General features: G+C 45.2%; 2 protein-coding genes across 2 annotated transcripts in view; both read left to right on the top strand.

Moving 5' to 3' along the window:
* Positions 1 to 1,465, top strand: part of LOC120993143 (diacylglycerol O-acyltransferase 2-like) — a 29,483-nt gene extending 28,018 nt beyond the window's left edge. The window contains exons 3-4 of the mRNA XM_040421708.1: positions 247 to 449; positions 962 to 1,465. Coding sequence (XP_040277642.1) covers positions 247 to 449; positions 962 to 1,116 — 358 coding nt within the window. The 3' untranslated portion in view covers positions 1,117 to 1,465. The remainder of the gene's footprint in view (positions 1 to 246; positions 450 to 961) is intronic.
* The window catches only part of LOC120996509 (diacylglycerol O-acyltransferase 2-like), a 320,553-nt gene that overhangs the window by 58,108 nt on the left and 240,875 nt on the right, over positions 1 to 21,570 (top strand). The window lies entirely within an intron of this gene.

Raw genomic sequence — 21,570 nt, 5'->3', positions numbered from 1 at the left:
TAATAAGCTTATTATCTAGTGTCACTGTCAGCATATATAATGTTCTACTACTGTCATTGGAGCACTTCTGATTTGGGTAAAAAAAAAAGTATTCATACCAGAAGCCATTCTTCAGACGGATTCCTTAGAATTGGCCCTTAACTAATTTCAAGAAATTCCCTGATCTCTAGTTATTACAATTGTGTCATTAACCATTCTACAACTAAAGGGCCAGATAAATAACTATATTGTGTATTTTTCATATAGGGCTAATCTGGTCCCAGTTTATTCCTTTGGAGAGAACAAGGCTTATAAGCAAATTTTGTTTGAAGAAGATTCTTGGGGCCTATGGCTACAGAGAAAATTCCAGAAAAACGTTGGAATTGCTCCATGTTTGTTCTATGGTTGTGGGTTCTTCTCCACAGACACCTGGGGCTTTGTGCCCTATCCCACTCCCATCACTACTGTGGGTGAGTCATACTTATCTATATGCAACATCTAATATATTGTGTTAAGCTGTCAGATATGGATGTCTCTGGCCTCCGTTTAGGACCGTTTGATTGCTTAGAGTGGATAAATATGGAAGCCTATTGATTTCAATGTAGCAAAGGGTCAACAATTCTAGTGTCCGAGGCCAATTGGTGTAAGAATGGGCCATGCTACATATTTACTTGCTGTGCCCTGGGACAACATTTGGGATGGTTCACAATCACACTTTATATCTAGCTGGTGTAAAGCTATCTACTTACCACCAACAAGGCTTGTTCCCCACTCATAGGCTTCCACCTAGGCCCAGCTGCTGACATTTATGGAATCATTTTTAAGTTGGAATGGCCTCTGGCTGTCTACTGGCCACCCACAAATTGGCACTGAAGAAGTAGATCATGAAGACTGTTTGGGGCCGTCTCCAATGTCGACCCGCGAGTCAGTCTGCAATTCTCCTTCCTTGATGAAGGTATAATTTCTTTTATTTCCCCTCCAGTTGGAGAACCCATTGCAGTCCCTAAAATGGAGCAGCCGACTCAGAAGGACGTGGACCTCTACCACAGCATGTACCTGACCTCTCTTCAGAAGCTCTTTGACAAGTACAAGACCGAGTTTGGATTGTCTGAGTCTGATGTGTTGGAAATCATATGAAGCTGCTTCTGACTACACCCAAACCATGTTCTCTATTCATTTATTGCACTTTTTTGTAGAAGTTGATGTAACTATATGATTATGTCGCTTCTAGAAGGTACTGGACACTTTAAATTGCTAAAAGGTGAACTTTGAGGTCAGGCAATCAGCCGGTGTCCGTGAAGCAGGTGACTGAATGTGAAAATAAATAACCCCTCCCCAATATATTAAACTCCTGATTATATGTTAAGTGTAGGTGAAAAACACGTTGTGGACACAGCCTTAGTGACATTGCATTGTGTTTTTCTTGGCTACATCATTGTGTACCAGAGTTTTAAAATGAATTCTAATAAAACTGAGTTTTAACACATTAGTTCTAGAAGCTTCCCCTTCCTGAGCATTGAATTCATTACGTTTTCCGGGGTTAAGCATACATCCCCATGCAGAATCAATGAAGTCACACCTTTAATGAACTAAAGGCTACTGATACCTTTGGGGACATTTTTTTTTATTGTATTCTACATATGGGCTAAAAAATCATCTTTTTTGGTCTTTATTATGCTTTTTCTAGTTTTTCTTCTCCAGCTTTTAGTTTCGCTGCGTCTGCGGACTGTTGCCTCTGACTTGCTATGTAGCCGTTCTCTACAGTTAAGTTATGATCAAGATGATAAGAATATGGTTTAAAGAGTGTTTATAAGCTGTTGGGGAAGTAGAGACAAGGGCTACAGATCGGCTCTCTGATGGATTCACTGGAAAGAAGATAAATAATTTACATTTCTCAGGGGTTGATACCTGAAATGATGAAGACACAATTGCAAGCTTTCAAGGCTACTTGTGCCTCTTCATCACACGTCACAGAGAAGAAGTCCAGATACCAGCATACAATGTCAATCAGCTGCTTCTAAGGCCACCAGGATATTGTCATGCATGGACTCACGGGGCAGGGATGTAATATTACCACTTTACAAAGCGCTGGTGTCACGGCGGGCGTGCACTCAGAATAACAGAAAACCTACCAACCAGGCTCTGGGCGAGAGACAGGGGAAGGGTCACCTCCTAGCTAATCCCTGACCTCTCTCCCTGCACTGCTCAGCCCACCTGCAGACCTTTAAGGTAGGTATGAGGTGTCCCCGTGCCTGGGCTGACAAAACCCTAACTTCCCTGAGATGATGAAGAGGGGAAATAGGAGCAGCCTGCTCGCACAGAACCTGGATGGAAAAGATGACACAAAATAACTAAACCAGAAATCACACTTATCTCTCTGAGCTGGAACAGACAGAGAACCTTCCTTCCTAGCTTCCAAGACCACAATGATTTGTATAATCCGCTCAGAGCACTGGGCTGGTGAGCCCTTTAAACTAATGACCCCACCCAGTGCACCTGATGAGAGGCGGATCCAGCATGGCTTCAAAACAAACACTAAACTCATGCTGCAATCCTGGCCGACCTCCGCACATCGTCAGAGTGGGGCATGACAGCTGGTGCGGCCTCATCTGGGATATGCAGTTCAGTTCTGGGCACCAGTCCATGGAAAGGACGCACTGCAGCTGGAAAAAGTACAGAGGAGAGTGACTAAACTGATAAGGGGCATGGAGGGTCTGAGTTATGAAGAAAGATTAAAAGAATTAAAATTATTTAGTCTTGAGAAGAGACGTCTAAGGGGGGACATGATTAACCTTTCTCTCATATATATATATATATATATATATATATATATATAAATGAGTTTCTGTCTGTCTAGACATCTATTCTTTATGCGCGACCAAACGACTGGACAGATCTTTATCAAATTTGGCACACAGGTACATCAGGTGTCCGGGGAGGTTTTAGACCAGGTCTCAGCTCTCTGGGACTTACCGTTCCTGAGATATTCCCAAAAAATGACCTGCATTAGCCAATAGAAGCCAGCAAGCCTTTCACATAAATCCGAACTGCCATTTACACAGTCACATGTCCCTTATTAGCCAATAGAAGCTCGCAGGTCATACTCCAGGTTTCCATAATAACTGATCACAGGTTTTAGCAGTTCGCAGGTCCTTAAATATTCAGTCATATGACGGCACAACTACACTGCTACATGCATGGGGGGCAGGGACCACTATTAAACGGACGGGCAATGTGGAGTTCACTGTAAAAGGGGCGGGCACTGTGGAGGTCACTGTTAAAGGGGCAGCCACTATGAAGTTCACTGTTAAAGGGGTGGTAAATGTTAAAGGGGCAGGCACTGTGGAGGTCACTGTTAAAGGGGCGGGAACTGTGGAGGTCACTATTAAAGGGGCGAACACTATGGAGGTCACTGTTAAAGGGGCGGCTACTATGAAGGTCACTGTTAAAGGTGCAGGTCACTGTTAAAGATGCGGTCACTGTTAAAGGGGCGGGCACTGTAGAGGTCACTGTTAAAGGGGCAGGCACTGTGGATGTCATTGTTAAAGGGGCGTGTACTGTAGAGGTCACTGTTATGGGGGAAACTGTTGATGATATCTTTTTACGACACAAGGAAACATAAAATGAAATAGATGAAATATACCCGTGCAAAGTCGGGTTGTTCTGCTAGTACAAATTTATAAATGGGCCATACAAAAAAATACGGTGAAAAACTGTTCCATTTAAAATGCCCTCAAAAGACAAGGGGGCACTGCTCCAGAAGCGTCAAAGCTTCTTTACTGTAAGAACTGTGAATCTGTGGAATAGACTTCCTCAGGACGTGGTCACAGCAGGAACAGGGGACAGTTCTAAAAAGGGTTTAGACGAATTCTTAAAAGTAAAAAACAGTAATGCTTATAAAAACGTGTAGAAATCTGAGTCTCACTTCCTTCTGGGATTCGCGTCCCCACCTATCCCTTGGTTGAACTTGATGGACTTATGTCTATTTTCAACCGTATCAAGTATGTAACTGTAAGATGTAGCTGAGCTAAACTTGACTCTGATAACACATGGCACAGTGTTAAAGAGAAAACCCGCACAAAAAAGAGTTGGAGCCTAAAATAAATAGTGCGTCTAAAGGAACCTTCTTTGTCTTTTATTTCATAAGCTGGTTTGGTGGTTGATGGTTTTCTGCAGCTCCTGCATCTTTTACATGGGAAGAACCCGTTTGGAATCCGTTCTTTTCCTATCTTTATTGTTTTTAGTTATTGTATATTTTATAATGGGTGCTACCATGACACACGCAATAAAACAACATATCACATGCTACAGTAAAAGTGTGAAAAAATATATACAGGAAGAACAAAAAGACCTGTACAGGAACATATAAGGGAACACATATACAATATTGAGAGAGAATATGCGGGTCACTCCTAGACGCCTGTTCAGGCCATTTTACTCCCTGGAAAAAGACTGATGCGTATTTTTACGCATGGTCTTTTTCTAGTCAGGAGCGCTATATCAGAAGCTGCCAGGTCTGGCCCCGCCCCTCTCCCGAGAAGCCCCGCCCTTCACAGACCTCTCTCTTACCAGGAGCAGCTCCAGAGTCTGGACTAAACACTACATTGTGGTTACAGGACCTGTGGTGATGTCACAGTCATGTGATCAGCCATGTGCGTGGGAGGAGTTAGGGGAACACAGGCTCCTGTAAGACTGTGCTGATGGAGAATGCAGAGGTACTTTATGTATGGAAGGTGTGTATAAAGCAGGGCTATGTCAGTGTAACCAGTCTATTGTACAGCTTTCTGTGTGTAATGTGCACACAGTAGTTCTATCTGAGTAATGGACATGTAGCAGAGCTGTGTGCAATGTGTATATAGTAAATTATCTGTGTAATGGGCATGTGGTAGAGCTGTGTATGTAATATGTATATAGTAGCTTAATGTGGGTGCTGTGTAAGAGAGCATCAGGTGGGCCCTGTGTATGGAAGCGTCAGGAGGGCGCAGTGTATGGCAGCGTCAGGCGGGCGCAGTGTATGGCAGCGTCAGGCGGGCGCAGTGTATGGCAGCGTCAGGCGGGCGCAGTGTATGGCAGCGTCAGGCGGGCGCAGTGTATGGCAGCGTCAGGCGGGCGCTGTGTATGGCAGAGTCAGGCGGGTGCAGTGTATGGCAGCGTCAGGCGGGCGCAGTGTATGGCAGCGTCAGGCGGGTGCAGTGTATGGCAGCGTCAGGCGGGCGCAGTGTATGGCAGCATCAGGCGGGCGCAGTGTATGGCAGCGTCAGGCGGGCGCAGTGTATGGCAGCATCAGGCGGGCGCAGTGTATGGCAGCGTCAGGCGGGTGCAGTGTATGGCAGCAGTGGTCTTATGTTTAGTGTATGATATTGGATAAATGTAAAATCGTCGACTAGCAATGGTTCCCTGCAGTAATATCAGCCTCATAACGTTATGTGGGCCTATGCATTATATGTATGAAGTACCGCACAATTCGTACTCCTCCTCGGCTCAAAATTGTTAAAAGGAGTATTTTTACTCTTCTGGAAAAAAATTTGCGCGACCTCAGCCTGGAGGTAAACAATAGCAAAGGGTCCTCAGTATGTGGCATGGAGAAGGTAAAAACTGGAAGGGGGTGATTTAACTGCCTCCGGACCGCCTAACGCAGGATTGCGGTCCGGAGGCGGTCGATTTGTTCCTCCTTGACGCGCCGGCGCGTCATCTCGCGAGACGCAAGATTTCCTGTGAACGCGCGCACACAGGAGCGCGCGTTCACAGGAACTGCAGGTAAACGAGCTGATCTACAGCCTGCCAGCGGCGATCGTTCGCTGGCAGGCTGTAGATGCGATTTGTTTAACCCCTGACAGGTATATTAGACGCGGGAATGACTGGGGGGTGATCAGGGAGTCTATATGGGGTGATCAGGGGTTAATAAGGGGTTAATAAGTGACGGGGGGGGGGGGTGTAGTGTAGTGGTAGCAGGTATATTAGACGCTGTTTTTGTTAACAGCGTCTAATATACCTGCTACCACTACACTACACCCCCCCCCCCGTCACTTATTAACCCCTTATTAGCCCCTGATCACCCCATATAGACTCCCTGATCACCCCCCAGTCATTGATCATGCCCCTGTAAGGCTCCATTCAGACGTCCGGATGCGTTTTGCGGATCCGCGTATCCGCAAAACACATACGGACGTCTAAATGTAGCCTTACAGGGGGGTGATCACCCCATATAGACTCCCTGATCACCCCCCTGTCATTGATCACCCCCCTGTAAGGCTCCATTCAGACGTCCGTATGTGTTTTGCGGATCCATGGATCCGCAAAACACGGACACTGCAGATCCGCAAAACACGGACAAAGGCAATGTGCTTTCCGCATTTTGCGGATCCGCACATTTCCAGAACTATATAGAAAAAGCCTTTTCTTGTCCGCAATTGCAGACAAGAATAGGACATGTTCTATAGGCTCTACAAAAAACGCAGTGTTCGCCCGATCAGGCCTGATCTTGTGCGCACACTTGCGTTCAGTCCGCCCCACCGCAGTGACAGAATTTTTTTTTTTTCTGATCACTGCAAAAACACCGTAAAATCGCTGCGGCGCTATAAAAAGATCACTTTTGAGGGGCATGGCGAGTTCATAGAAGATTTTTTTTTTCTTACAAAGTCTCATATTCCACTAACTTGTGACAAAAAATAAAATCTCACATGAACTCACCATACCCCTCACGGAATCCAAATGCGTAAAATTTTTTAGACATTTATATCCCAGAATTCTTCTCACGCTTTAGGGCCCCTAAAATGCCAGGGCAGTATAAATACCCCACATGTGACCCCATTTTGGAAAGAAGACATCACAAGGTATTCCGTGAGGGGTATGGCGAGTTTATGTAAAATTAAATTTTTTTGTCACTATGCCCATCAGCGAATACCTTAGGGTGTCTACTTTACGAAATGGGGTCATTTGTGGGGTGTTTCTACTGTCTGGGCATTGTAGAACCTCAGGAAACATGACAGGTGCTCAGAAAGTCAGAGCTGCTTCAAAATGTGGAAATTCACATTTTTTTACCATAGTTTGTAAACGCTATAACTTTTGCGCAAACCAATAAATATACACCTATTGCATTTTTTTTATCAAAGACATTTAGAACAATAAATTTAGAGAAAAATTTATATAGAAATGTAGTTTTGTTTGAAAAATTTTACAACAGAAAGTCAATTTTGATTAATAACAAAAAAAGTTAAAATGTCAGCAGCAATGAAATACCACCAAATGAAAGCTCTATTAGTGAGAGGAAAAGGAGGTAAAATTCATTTGGGTGGTAAGTTGTATGACCGAGCAATAAACCGTGAAAGTAGTGTAGGTCAGAAGTGTAAAAAGTGGTCTGGTCATTAAGGGGGTTTAAGCTAGGGGAGCTGAGGTGGTTAAAAAGTAACTGCCGCTTTTTTATTTATTTTTTGCTAATGTGTAGGGAAAGTGATGGGGAATATTTTTTAGAATTTAGGAAAAACCTTTATTTTTAGTAGAAAACTGGGGGTGAAAGGTCCCTTAGCAGCGCTCTCTCAGATGAACGTTCCTGAGGGACATCCGTCTTCTATCAGCATGGGAGCTGCGGCCTCTGCCTGCCCTGCCCCCTCACAGCCTGGTGGGGGCAGGAGTCTTATGGGTTTAAATTAAACATACATTTCCCCCCTTATTAAATACAGGCTTACAGTACACACTATCTATATGCTTACTGACCAGCGAGCTTTCCCCTTGCACTCCCAGCGTGCTGACTAATGAACCAGCCGGCGGGAGCGATTCCTGTGTAAGCGGTAAGCGCTCGCTACCAGCAGTGCAGAGGGAAGCTCTTATACAGTATATAGGGACATACCTGTCCTTATATACTGTATAGCAGCTTCCCCCGCCTCCCTGTAGTGAGCGCCTACCACGCTGGTCAGTGAGCATATAGATAGTGTGTACTGTAAGCCTATATTTAATAAGGGGGGAAATGTATGTTTACTTTTAAACACATAAGACTCCTGCCCCCACCAGGCTGTGAGGGGGCAGGGCAGGCAGAGGCCGCAGCTCCTATGCTGATAGAAGACGGATGTCCCTTAGGAACGCTCATTTGAGAGAGTGCAGCTAAGGGACATTTCAGCCCCAGTTTTTTTTTACCGCAAACAAAAGTTTTCCCTAAATAAAGTATATCACAAAAATGTTTTCTGTTACTGTCCCTACACATTAGCAAAAAAATAAATAAACTTAACCGGCAATTACACAATAAAATACCTGGCCCGCGCTGAGGCAAGATAGATTTTTAATTTGAACAGTTTAGCCAAGATGAGACTAAATAGCGAAGTGGAGTTATTTAGTTATTTGACAACTGAAACTGTGTTTTGTCACCCTAACTTAAAGACTCCATTGCAATAACCTGATTTAAATAACCGGCCCCAAAATAATTCTTAAAGGCTATTTTTGTTTATGATTGTATTTTACTCATTTTTTGCTAAAAAATCATATTTTCAATTGGCCTTTATCAAAAATATTGAGCCGTTCTGTCAAAAAAGTTAACTGTTTTTCTAGGTGTGTGACTGGTACTTTGTGCTCATCTAATAAACCTGATCTCTAAACTACTAAGAGGTCATAAACACTTGTTTAAGCCAAATTTTTATCAGTAAGATAGGGATTGAGCTATAATCAGTGTTTTATAATGCCAGAGAGCAGAAATAAGGAGTCTGTCAGCTCCCCAGATGACGGAAAAGAGAGAAAATCCACAGGCTGCTACTAGAGCATCTCAGCTCTGTACAGAAAAAAGGATTCCATATTTAATAAAGACTGATTAAAAAAAATGAATTCTAGCTCAAAATAAGTACAGTGCAAAAATAATCAAACAAAATTGTCCCCAAAGGTGTACATAGCTTTTAAGGAGAAGCACAGGCAAGAGGACCGTATCCCCATATTCCTGAAGAAGAAAGATGATCCTTTCGAAATGCATCAGATTTTTGGTCCACAACAGCTCCTGTAGCTATAAACTAGCATGGCGTCACTGGCGCTCCAATTTGGAGCGCAAGCTTTTTTGAATAGAAGTGCTGCCGGCCGGGGCATGTTCTCCAACCGGACTAGAGGATTGAGACAACTACAAAGTATTCACCACTTCACATCAACATCACGGACTCTCCTCTAGAAGTACATGTAGGCGTGACGGCGTCACATATAGATACTGTATAAAAACAAAAGGGTGGAGGGCACTCAATTGGATGGGTGTATATATAATCGGAGTCAGTTGTAATAGATATCCGTAAATTTATTTAACATTGCACAGAATTTGGTGACTAAGTGACTCAATCGTTGTAGTTGGTCACAATTATACGTCCTCCTGTATTGGGAGGATTAAAATTATTCGCAGAATTAAACTTACACAGAGTTCTAAAATGCGGATTGGTAAAATACCTACTGATGCAGGTGATCAGTCTGCATGCAGGCAATAAGACAGTATACTGTAGTGAAAGTCAATAAAAAGAAGTAAAATTTGCACTGAGTGCAGTTGGTGTTTGTCCCAAGGAGCGGTTTTAAGCAGGAGGATGAGAGAAGTCAGGTAATCTTACCCCGTGTAGCCGGATTCCAGGTGGCTGTTGCAGGGGAATACCTCTCATAGGGAGCGCTCCGATCCTGCGTGTCATCGGTGCGCACGTGTTCCTTGGCGTCCTCGGCGTTCTCGGAGTCCTCGGCGTCCTCGGCGTGGTCCTCTGTGACCGGAAGTGATGGTGTGACCGGAAGTGACGTTGTATTGATCCGTTCAGCTGACTGATGCGTCAGTAAGACGAAAAAATGAAAAATCGCCTATAATGTCTCTCTATATGGGCGATCTTTATTAGGTCCAGAGTCCATGTACTATTCCTTCCTTATACCAAACGCGTTTCGGTGCACTCTTGCACCTTCATCAGTGGTGAATAGTACAACTGATCACCTTCCTTTTATAGGGGAGGGATCATGAGGATTGGATCAAACTCAAAACATGGGATGGATGTATCTCAAAGTGACTGGAATTTATCCTATTTGTTTCCATACCTATTCTATAGTTACCAGAGTATAAATATACATTCAGCTAATATACAATTCTATCACAATTATGATATATTGACGAACAGTGCCTATATAGAGGATATAAATATTGTCATATAAATTAATATTCAAATTAATAAATTAATAAACTACCTATATATCAATTCATCAATGGGGCATTAAATGGCAGTATAAAATGTAAACTATAAATATATGCTAAGATATATACTATAAATATATGCTAAAATATATAAAAATATAAAAATATGCGTCTCATAATTTAAGATCCTACTAAAATTTCACATAGAATATCACATAGGGATTCCATAAGATCCATATAAAATCCATATAAAATTCATATACACATAAAATTCATATACACATAAAGTTACATTTGTAGGGTGGTCTTCTCATAGTCTTGATTTTAAAAGGTTTTTCTCTCAAGTGTGTATCAGATATAGGGATGGGGGAGGGGCCCCTCGGGGAGAGACTGTCGAGATGCTGATAGACAGCCCGAACTCGACAGAATGTCCCCAGGGGGCACAACCCCCTATAAAAATCCAAATAACTCTAATTCTGCATTAAGACCAGCCGGAGTGATAGTTTCAAATTCAAATATCTTACGGGACTCTGCTCTAGACATGCTTGATATGTGATTACCCCCTCTCCAGGATTTGTGAACTTTCTCAAATGCTACATAAGTTAACCCTGAGGGATCCTTGTTGTGATGTGTTTTAAAATGTTTAGACAGTATGTGATTTTGATGTTACCTATATGTTCGGCTATCCTCTTTTTGAACAGTCTTTTAGTGCTTCCCACATACTGCTTATGACACGGGCATTCTAACATATAGATGACATCTGAAGAGTTGCATGACAAGTTATCTTTAATTGTGAAGCTGAATGAGTTTTGTCTTGATAGGATCTGTGTTGTCTTTTTCGGAAAATGTGTTGTTTTACAATTATTACAGATCCCACACCTGTAGAAACCTTTTAGGTTGAGCCAATTGGACTTAGTTTTTTTGTTTGGGTTTTTTATTGTGGGGGCAATTAACAATCCCAGATTGGGAGCCTTTGTATATGAAATTAAGGGATTTGCTTGGAGAGTGGGGCCTATAATTTTGTCCCTTTGTAAATGGTGCCAATGTTTACGCACCAAAGTATTGATTTTCTTGTACTGTCCATGAAATGGTAGTATTAATCTTATTTTATCCCCTGTTTCTTCTTGTTTCTTTTTATTTTCAAAGAACGTTTTTCTCTCCATACTCATAACCTTCTTTAAGGCCAAATCCACAGTCTCTATTGGGTATTGTTTGGTTACAAATTGTTCCTTTAGTATTAATGCTTCTTTCTCGAAATCTTCATTCAGGGTACAATTCCTTTTGAGTCTTCTAAATTGACTAGTTGGAATATTGAGTAACCAACGAGGAAGGTGACAACTCGTATAGAGTATATACCCATTTTTCGTGACTGGTTTATGGTATGTACTACATACCAATTTTTTATTTTTAATCTCTATTTTTAAATCTAAAAATTCTACTCCAAAATCGCTGATTTTGGTAATGAATTTTAAGTTCCTATCATTCCTATTAATTTCAGTTAAAAATTGATCTAAAAGTGATTTGGTGCCCTGCCAAATAAAAATAATGTCGTCTATATAACGACGCCAGAGCACCAGGCCCACCCCCAGATGTGGTGTGATGGTCTCATATTCCCAATGCGCCAGTGCTTGAAGTGGGCCGGAACGCGGCGGTACTCAGTACCGCCACTTCCAAAAATTGCCCTGGAGAGTACCAGCACCTCTCCGTGCGCCCAGTACGTGGGTTTCCGGTACCGGAGCGCAGCGGAGAGCTGGCAGTCAGTGGCGGATTACAATAGGGACGTTCGGGTCGGCAGCCCCGGGCCCAGCACCGCTGGGGGGCCCAGCGCCGACCCGAACGCCCACATACTGCCGGCCGTGCCGACAGCGAGGAGGCTCCTTGGCTGGTGTAGTATTTTACACAGAGTGACTGACAGAGAGAGGAGCCCGGCCCCGCCCCCAACAGCAGGCTCCAGCACAGACATTGCCCGGAGCCTGACTCCTCCCACACATGTGACTGATCACATGATCATGACATCACGGAAGGTCCTTAAGCCTGCTTGTGCAGAGCTGTCATCCGGCTGTTCAGGGGCCAGGGCTGTGTGTCAGGTAGGAGGCTGAATACAGAGAGGCTGGTGATTTTCAATATCAATAGGAGAGGGATTGTTTCAGCAGTAAAGAAAGACTTTGCATACAAAGACAGTTATGTTCGTGGTTTAGGACACATGAGGGGACATTAATAAAGTAATGCTGTGAGTCTGTGACACATAGGGCCATGAGAGGGGCCAGCAAAACATGCTATATGTGTGTCATTCACACATATAGCATCTTATGCAGGCCCCCCTCATGGCCCTATGTGTCATAGCACACATCCCCTATAACAGTGCATCATCCATACGTCCCCCATAACAGTGCCATCCACAGATCCCCCATAACAGTGTCATCCACAGATCCCCTCCATAACAGTGCCATCCACAGATCCCCTCCATAACAGTGCCATCCACAGATCCCCCATAACAGTGCCATCCACAGATCCCCTCAATAACAGTGTCATCCACAGATCCCCTCCATAACAGTGTCATCCACAGATCCCCTCGATAACAGTGTCATCCACAGATCCCCCATAACAGCGCCATCCACAGATCCCCCATAACACTGCAAATAGACCTCTACCACAATTCCCTTAAAATATCGCATCGCATATCGTTATCGCATCCTGTTTGGGAAAAGCTGGTCTGCTGTGATAATATAAACAATGGGGGTTCTACAAAAGAGCTATTGTGGGGCAAAATTCATATTCGTGTTTACACACGTGTTTTAAAATGAATGCTTTCGCCTTTTATAAACAAGTAAATAACGACGCAATGCTGTGGAGCTGGTATGCAACTTTTTCCAGGGCTGGTTTTTATCAGTCCGGCCCTGCGCATAGCTCCCTATCCCGTCGCCTATCACCGCCATAGGCTTCAGGCCTAGTAGGCCTGAGGCCTATGCGGTAGTGAAATCCCGGCGCAGGCGTGCGTGATGACGTCATCACGCGCCTGTGCCGGGACACAGCACATTGACGTGTGCCTGCCTCATCCCGCTTCCGTCTGCGATCAAGTGCCTGGCCCTGGACGGTAAGTATTTAGCTTTTCATTTTGTTTTCCAATTTTAATTTTTTTATTTCATGTGCCTACTTTGGGAGACATGTGGGGGACGAGACACAGAGGAGGACATATTAGGGAAGGGACCTCGAGTACATGGGAGGGGGAATGTGGGGTTGTGTGGGGCTACATTTTTATGGGAGGGACTACTATGTGGGGGCAAATTATTATGGGAGCCGGACTACTATGTGGGGGCAAATTACTATATGGGGCAGTGTGGGGGCAAATTACTATGTGGGGGCAGTGTGGGGGCAAATTATTATGGGAGGGACTACTATGTGGGGGCAAATTACTATATGGGGGCAGTGTGGTGGAAACTATTGTGTGGGGTAATTACTATGTGGGGGCAGTGTGGGGCCAAATTATTATGGGAGGGACTACTATGTGGGGGAAACTATTGTGTGGGGACAGTGTGGGGGAAATTGCTATGTGGGGGGCAGTGTGGGGAAATTGCTATGTGGGGACAAATTACTATGTAGGGGAAACTATTGTGTGGGGGCAGTGTGGGGTAATTTCTATGTGGGGGCAAATTACTATGTAGGTGCAAATTACTATGTGGGGGCAGTGTGGGGGGAAACTATTGTGTGGGGGTAATTTCTATGTGGGGGCAGTGTGGTGGAAATTACTATGTGGGGGCAGTGTGGGTGCAAATTACTATGTGGGGGCAAATTACTATGTGGGGGAAATTACTATGTAGGGGCAGTGTGGGGCAAATTACTGTGTGGGGGCAGTTTGGGGGAAATTACTGTGTGGGGGCAAATTACAATGGGGTAATTACTATGTGGGGGCAGTGTGGTGGAAATTACTATATGGGGGTGTTGCTATTGGGGAGGCACTGTAGGGACAATTCTATTATTTCTGGGGACACTATACAGGGATTATTACCTGGAGCACAATATAGGGTGTTATTATTACTGGGGGTCTCTAGGGGACATTATAATTGCTGTGGACACTATAGGAACATTTGGGGTAATCTATCAAACTGGTGTAAAGCAGAACTGGCTTAGTTGCCCATAGCAACCAATCAGATTCCAACTTTCATATTTGACAGCTCTTTTGGAAATCCAGTTCTACTTTACACCAGTTTGATAAATGACTCCAATTATGTCTATTAGGGTCACTATTTTTTCAGCAGTATAGTACCTTGGACATTGGGGGGCACAACGGCCACAGTATTGGGAGTGGCAGCAGGATGACACTGTGGGGACACCAGGATGAGGAGGAATTTAGAAATCTAACGTGTCTGTGTTACAAACTGTAGAGACGAGATGCGGCTGAAAGAATTTGCCATGGCGGTCTGGGTCAAATGGAGGAGAAGAGGAAAGAGAAGGTCTACATGACAGGAGATGTCACTGGATGTAAGAGGTATGTGGTGCTGTATTCTCCTCCATGTCTTTTTTATTATAATTATATGTATTTTAAATTTGGCGACCAAATTTTTCAGTTTAGGACCCAATTTGGGGTATTTTTTTTTTGTCTGAAGATGTCATATGGCCTATGAAGAGACTGTGGCGCTCATGAAGCACCACAGCCTCTTCATACAAAAAAAAACACTAAACTACAATGGGGGGACGGGGGGACGGGGGAGAGTTGGTTAGACAGCCCCGGGCCTATCATGCACTTAATCCGCCCCTGCTGGCAGTATCTCCTCCCTAATGTCGTTGGCTGGGCAGCTAGTGGAGGGGGGCGGGTCGTTGCAGAGTACGGCTCAGGCTGGCGCAGGCAGGGAGTTGACCTCACGTTAGGTGACGTCAACTCCTTCCCGCGCGCCTGTGAGGAGCGATCAGTGCGGCGACCAGTGACTGGTCCTCCTTGGAGTCAGGAGTCGGACGGTGCAGCAAAGAACATCGACTTTGCTTTGGAATCCAACTTCTGAAGAGTACTGGTGAGTGACAGGCACCCCCCCTCCCCCCACACACATTAGTTCCTCTCTGTACCAGTACCCCCCCCCCCCTGGCAGGGGGGTACTGGTACAGAGAGGAATTAATGTGTGTGATGAGGGGGGGGGGGGTCTGATGTGCAGGGGGGTACTGGTACAGAGAGGAACGAATGTGCGGTGGGGGGGGGGGGGGGGTACTGGTACATAGAGGAACTAATATATATGTGTCTGATGGGTGGGTCTGATGTGTAGGGGGCCCCTGCACATCAGACCCCCCCATCACACACATATATATTAGTTCCTCTATGTACCAGGAACCCCCCCCCACCACCGCACATTCGTTCCTCTCTGTACCAGTACCCCCCTGCACATCAGACCCCCCCCCCCTCATCACACACATTAGTTCCTCTCTTTACCAGTCCCCCCCCCCCCACCACCACCACACATTAGTGCCTCTCTGTACCAGTACCCCTCTGCACATCAGACCCCCCATCACACACATATATATTAGTTCCTCTATGTACCAGTACAGTACCCCCCCCCACCACCGCACATTCGTTCCTCTCTGAACCAGTACCCCCCTGCACATCAGACCCCCCCCTCATCACACACACACACACACACACATTAATTCCTCTCTGTACCAGTACCCCCCTGGCAGGGGGGTACTGGTACAGAGAGGAATTAATGTGTGTGTGTGTGATGAGTGGGGGGGGGGGTCTGATGTGCAGGGGGGGACTGGTACAGAGAGGAACGAATGTGCGGTGGTGGGGGGGGGTACTGTACTGGTACATAGAGGAACTAATATATATGTGTGTGATGGGGGGGTCTGATGTGCAGGGGGGGGAGCACCGGCGCCTAATAGAGTACCGGCACCTCTTTTGGCCCACTTAAAGCACTGCAATGCGCCATAAATAAATTTGCGTAACTGGGGGCGAACCTGGTGCCCATGGCTGTACCCCTTTCTTGAATATAAAAGTCAGAATCATGATAAAAGTAGTTATGTTTTAAAATATATTGTATACCCTCTAAAATATATTCTATCTGTTCTAGATTAAGAGTTTTGGCCATTATTAACTGTTGTTTAGTAGCCTCAAGGCCTTGCTCGTGGTCTATAATTGTATATAACGAGCTCACATCCATTGTGCCCAAATACCAGTGTTCCTGGATCTCCAATTGTTCTAATGTTTTTATTATATCCGTCGTATCTTTTATATAGGATGGAACCTTTTTTACTACAGGTTGAAGTAGTTTATCTAAATATTGTGAAAGGTTCGATGTTATAGAGCCTATGCCTGATATTATAGGCCTACCTGGTGGTGCCACAGGGTCCTTATGGATTTTTGGTAGGCAGTAAAAGACTGGTAAACGTTTCGGGGTATTTGTGATAAATTTTTGCTCTTGTTCTAATAGTATACCCTTGATATAACCCTTATTACAATATTTCATTAGATCATTATAAAAGATATTTGTTGGGTCAGATTTTAGTTTTTTATATGTTGTGGGGTCCGATAGTTGTCTCTGACATTCTGAATTGTATAAAGTTGTGTCCAGTACCACTATTGCTCCCCCCTTGTCAGCTGGTCTGATAGTGATATTATTACTTGCTTGTAGCTCTTTAACCACCTCCGGACCGCCTAACGCAGATTCGCGTTCCGGAGGTGGCAGCGCTGCGCACAGTCACGCATATACGCGTCATCTCGCGAGACGCGAGATTTCGCTCCAAGCCGGCCCGCGCATGCGCATCGCGGGCCGGCAAAAGTTAAAGAACAAGTTCGTCACCAGCCTGCCAGCAACGATCATTGGCTGGCAGGCTGGCGATTTTTAAAAAATCCAATCACAAGCCATATAACAGATCATATTAGTAAATATGATCTGTTATATGGCTTCTCTGCTCCTGTGCTGGTCCTTTTCGTCGGTTGGATCCAGCACAGGAGCAGACTGAACTGTGAGTAGCACCAACACTACACCTTAGCCCCAGATCACCCCCCTGCACCCCAATTAACCCTTTGATCACCCCTTTGATCGCCCCTGTCAATCACCAGTGAAAGGAAAAAAAGTGATCAGTGTAAACTGTCACTTTTTTTTTTTCACTGGTATTGGCTGTTAGGTTTTAGGGATAGTTTAGGCCCCTTGGTTAGGTAGTTAGCGTCAGTTAGCGCCCACCCCACCGCACCGCAGTCACTTTTATTCGCTGAATAGCGTATCGCTAATCAGCATTTGTACTTTTATAGTATCTGTAAGTGATCAAAACTGATCACGGTCAGATCTATAATAGTATTAGTGTCACTTTAGTTCGCCCTCCACCCAAAACGCAGTGTTTGCCCGATCAGGCCTGATCGGTCGCCCACACGTGCGTTCACCCACGCCCGCCCCACCGCAGTGACAAAAAATATATATTTTTTGATCACTGCACATTCATTTTACACGCACTGCGGCGATAAAAAAATCTGTTTTGATATTTTTTATCAACCGCAGCGGCCTCCGGTACTTCGCTAGCCTCCCCTTTGTAAGACAGGCTTGCTTTTTTTCTTGGGTAGTCTCAGGGAATACCCCTAAATTTAGTAGTCCAAAATGTCAAACAGGGGGTATTCTTCTGAAGAGGCCTACAGGATTCTGACCCAGTCGGATGAGGAGTGGGAACCCTCATCTGACGAATCTAGCGGGTCAGAATATGAACCTGTAGAAAGCAGTGGCTCTCTGACCCAAAGTTCGGACGAGGAGGTGGAGGTCCCTGGCAGCACCAGGCGTACCCGGCCCCATGTCGCTAGACCACAGGTTATGCAGGATCCGCTTCAAGAGCAGCAGAGTGGGGCTGTCGCTGCCGGATCACGTGGTGAGGCATACACCAGCAGCGCAGCCCTCCCTGGACCTAGTACCAGCACTGCCGTACAACATGGTGACGTGGCGAGCACCAGAAGGGCAGTTGAAGCTGGTACGGTGGCACGTGCACTAGTTACCCCGTCGCAGCCACCGCAAAGACAGGCCCGTAGAGCCCCTAGAATCCCTGAGGTGCTGGCAAACCCTGATTGGCAGTCACCAACTTCAGCCGCACCTGTAGTTCCCCCTTTCACCGCCCAGTCTGGAGTTCGGGTTGAGACGGCTCAAATCGGTTCGGCCCTGGGATTTTTTGAGCTGTTCTTGACTGCGGAGCTCTTGGACTTAGTCGTGGCAGAGACCAACCAGTATGCCACACAATTTATATCCGCCAACCCGGGAAGCTTTTATGCCCAGCCTTTCCGGTGGAAACCAGTCCAAGTTTCCGAAATTAAAATTTTTTTGGGCCTTCTCCTCAACATGGGCCTGACAAAAAAGCATGAATTGCGGTCATATTGGTCAACGCACCCGATTCATCACATGCCCATGTTCTCTGCTGCTATGTCCAGGGCACGATTTGAGGCCATCCTCCGTTTCCTGCATTTTAGCGACAACACCACCTCCCGTCCCAGAGGCCACCCAGCTTTTGACCGGCTCCACAAAATTCGGCCCCTCATAGACCATTTCAACCAGAAATTTGCAGATTTGTATACCCACGAGCAAAACATCTGCGTAGACGAGTCCCTAATACATTTTACCGGGCGCCTTGGCTTCAAACAGTACATCCCAAGCAAGCGTGCCCGGTATGGGGTCAAATTGTATAAGCTCTGTGAAAGGGCCACAGGCTATACCCACAAATTTTGTGTCTATGAGGGAAAAGATCAGACCCTGGAGCCGGTCGGTTGCCCTGACTACCTGGGGAGCAGTGGGAAGACAGTCTGGGACTTGGTGTCACCCTTATTCGGCAAGGGGTACCATCTTTATGTGGACAATTTTTACACAAGTGTGGCCCTCTTTAGGCATTTGTTTCTAGAACGGATTTGCGCCTGTGGCACCGCGCGAACTAGTCGCGTGGGCTTCCCCCAACGGCTTGTAACCACCCGTCTTGCAAGGGGGGAGAGGGCTGCCTTGTGTAACGAAGAACTGCTCGCGGTGAAATGGAGAGACAAGCGTGACGTTTACATGCTCTCCTCCATTCACGCAGACACGACAATCCAAATTGAGCGAGCACCCCGTGTCATTGAAAAGCCCCTCTGTGTCCACGACTATAATGCGCTCATGGGAGGGGTGGACTTCAATGACCAGATGTTGTCTCCGTATTTAGTTTCCCGCAGAACCAGACGCTGGTATAAGAAGGTGTCTGTATATTTAATTCAATTGGCGCTGTACAATAGTTTTGTTCTCTACAGTAAGGCTGGGAGAACACGATCTTTCCTCAAATTCCAGGAAGAGATCATCGAGAACCTCCTTTACCCAGGAGGTTCCGTGGCCCCATCCCCCAGTGTAGTTAGCCGTCTACACGAGCGACATTTCCCCAGTGTCGTTCCTGGTACCTCAACCCAACCGTCACCCCGAAAAAGATGTCGTGTCTGTAGCAGGAGTGGAATAAGGCGTGACACCCGCTATTTCTGTCCTGACTGTGCTGACCACCCTGCCCTATGCTATGGAGAGTGTTTCCGGAAGTACCACACACAGGTACACCTAGCATAGGGATTGCATCTCACAGGACAGGCACACAGGGCTATTAGGGCCCTTTTACTCTCAGCTGCTGCAAACCTCTCCTTTCACCTGGGATAAAGTGCATAACGTACTTCGCCACATCTTTGGGCGATTTGCGCTTTGCACATTGTCCCATGGGGAAGGAGAGGTTTGTTCTATAAAGGTAAAAAAAACTAAACAAAAAAAAAATTACCGGTAAGTAAAAAAGTTAAAAAAGTTTAAAAAAGTTAATATGTTCTGTTCTAAAGTTAATAAAGTTATTGCTTTGCGGCCTGGTTTTTTCTTTTTTGTTTTGTTTTTTTTACCTTCCAGGTGGACCAACCGATCGACCAGCTGCAGCACTGATGTGCATTCGGACAGAAGCATTGCGCTGCTGTCAGATTACACGCAAGTCGGTGTATGCGGCGCTGCAAGACGAGATTTCTCCTCTGCAGTAAAAGATATGTTTGCCGAGGCATATGAGCTGAGGAGGTGGCGGTGTTCATATACTTTGGCAAACACTTTGTATATATAAAAAAAAAAATCCCGGCAATGATTTATTCATCCACATCGATTGATGTGAATGGAGAAATCTGGTTTGCCAGGGCATACGAGCTAAGTGGGTATGGATGTTGGGCGGAGCTCCTATGTCCTGGCAGACGCCTTTCCCCTCCTTTTTCTTTTTTTGGCAGAGATTTTTTCATCCACATTGATCGATGCGAATGAAGAAATCTGTGCCGTTCATTTTTTTCTTTCAGCCCAGAGGCTGAACGGAAAAAAAAAATCTCATTACCCGTATGCTCAATATAAGGAGAATAGCAGAAACTCCTAATGCTGGGCATACATGTAATGATTGCGGAGACCCTCAAATGCCAGGGCAGTACAAACACCCCACAAATAACACCATTTTGGAAAGAAGACACCCCAAGGTATTCGCTGAGGGGCATATTGAGTCCATGAAAGATTGAAATTTTTGTCCCAAGTTAGCGGAAAGGGAGACTTTGTGAGAACAAAATCCAAAAAATCAATTTCCGCTAACTTGTGCCAAAATTTTTTTTTTTCAATGAACTCGCCATGCCCCTCACTGAATACCTTGGGGTGTCTTCTTTCCAAAATGGGGTCACATGTGGGGTATTTATACTGCCCTGGCATTTTAGGGGCCCCAAAGCGTGAGAAGAAGTCTGGTATCCAAATGTCTAAAAATGCCCTCCTAAAAGGAATTTGGGCCCCTTTGCCCACCTAGGCTGCAAAAAAGTGTCACACATGTGGTATCTCCGTATTCAGCAGAAGTTGGGGAATATGTTTTGGGGTGTCTTTTTACATATACCCATGCTGGGTGAGATAAATATCTTGGTCAAATGCCAACTTTGTATAAAAAAAATGGGAAAAGTTGTCTTTTGCCAAGATATTTCTCTCACCCAGCATGGGTATATGTAAAATGACACCCCAAAACACATTCCTTACCTTCTCCTGAGTACGGAGATACCAGATGTGTGACACTTTTTTGCAGCCTAGCTGGGCAAAGGGGCCCACATTCCAAAGAGCACCTTTCAGATTTCACAGGTCATTTACCTACTTACCACACATTAGGGCCCCTGGAAAATGCCAGGGCAGTATAACTACCCCACAAGTGACCCCATTTTGGAAAGAAGACACCCCAAGGTATTCCGTGAGGGGCATGGCAAGTTCCTAGAATTTTTTATTTTTTGTCACAAGTTAGTGGAAAATGATGATTTTTTTTTTTTTTTTTTTTTTCCATACAAAGTCTCCTATTCCACTAACTTGTGACAAAAAAAAAAAATTTCCATGAACTCACTATGCCCATCAGCGAATACCTTGGGGTCTCTTCTTTCCAAAATGGGGTCACTTGTGGGGTAGTTATACTGCCCTGGCATTCTAGGGGCCCAAATGTGTGGTAAGGAGTTTGAAATCAAATTCTGTAAAAAATGACCTGTGAAA

The sequence above is a fragment of the Bufo bufo genome, chromosome 3 (assembly GCF_905171765.1).
Source record: "Bufo bufo chromosome 3, aBufBuf1.1, whole genome shotgun sequence".
Classification (NCBI taxonomy): Eukaryota; Metazoa; Chordata; class Amphibia; order Anura; family Bufonidae; genus Bufo; species Bufo bufo.
Note: the sequence above shows the minus strand (reverse complement) of the source record. Positions and strands in the feature narration are given on the sequence as shown.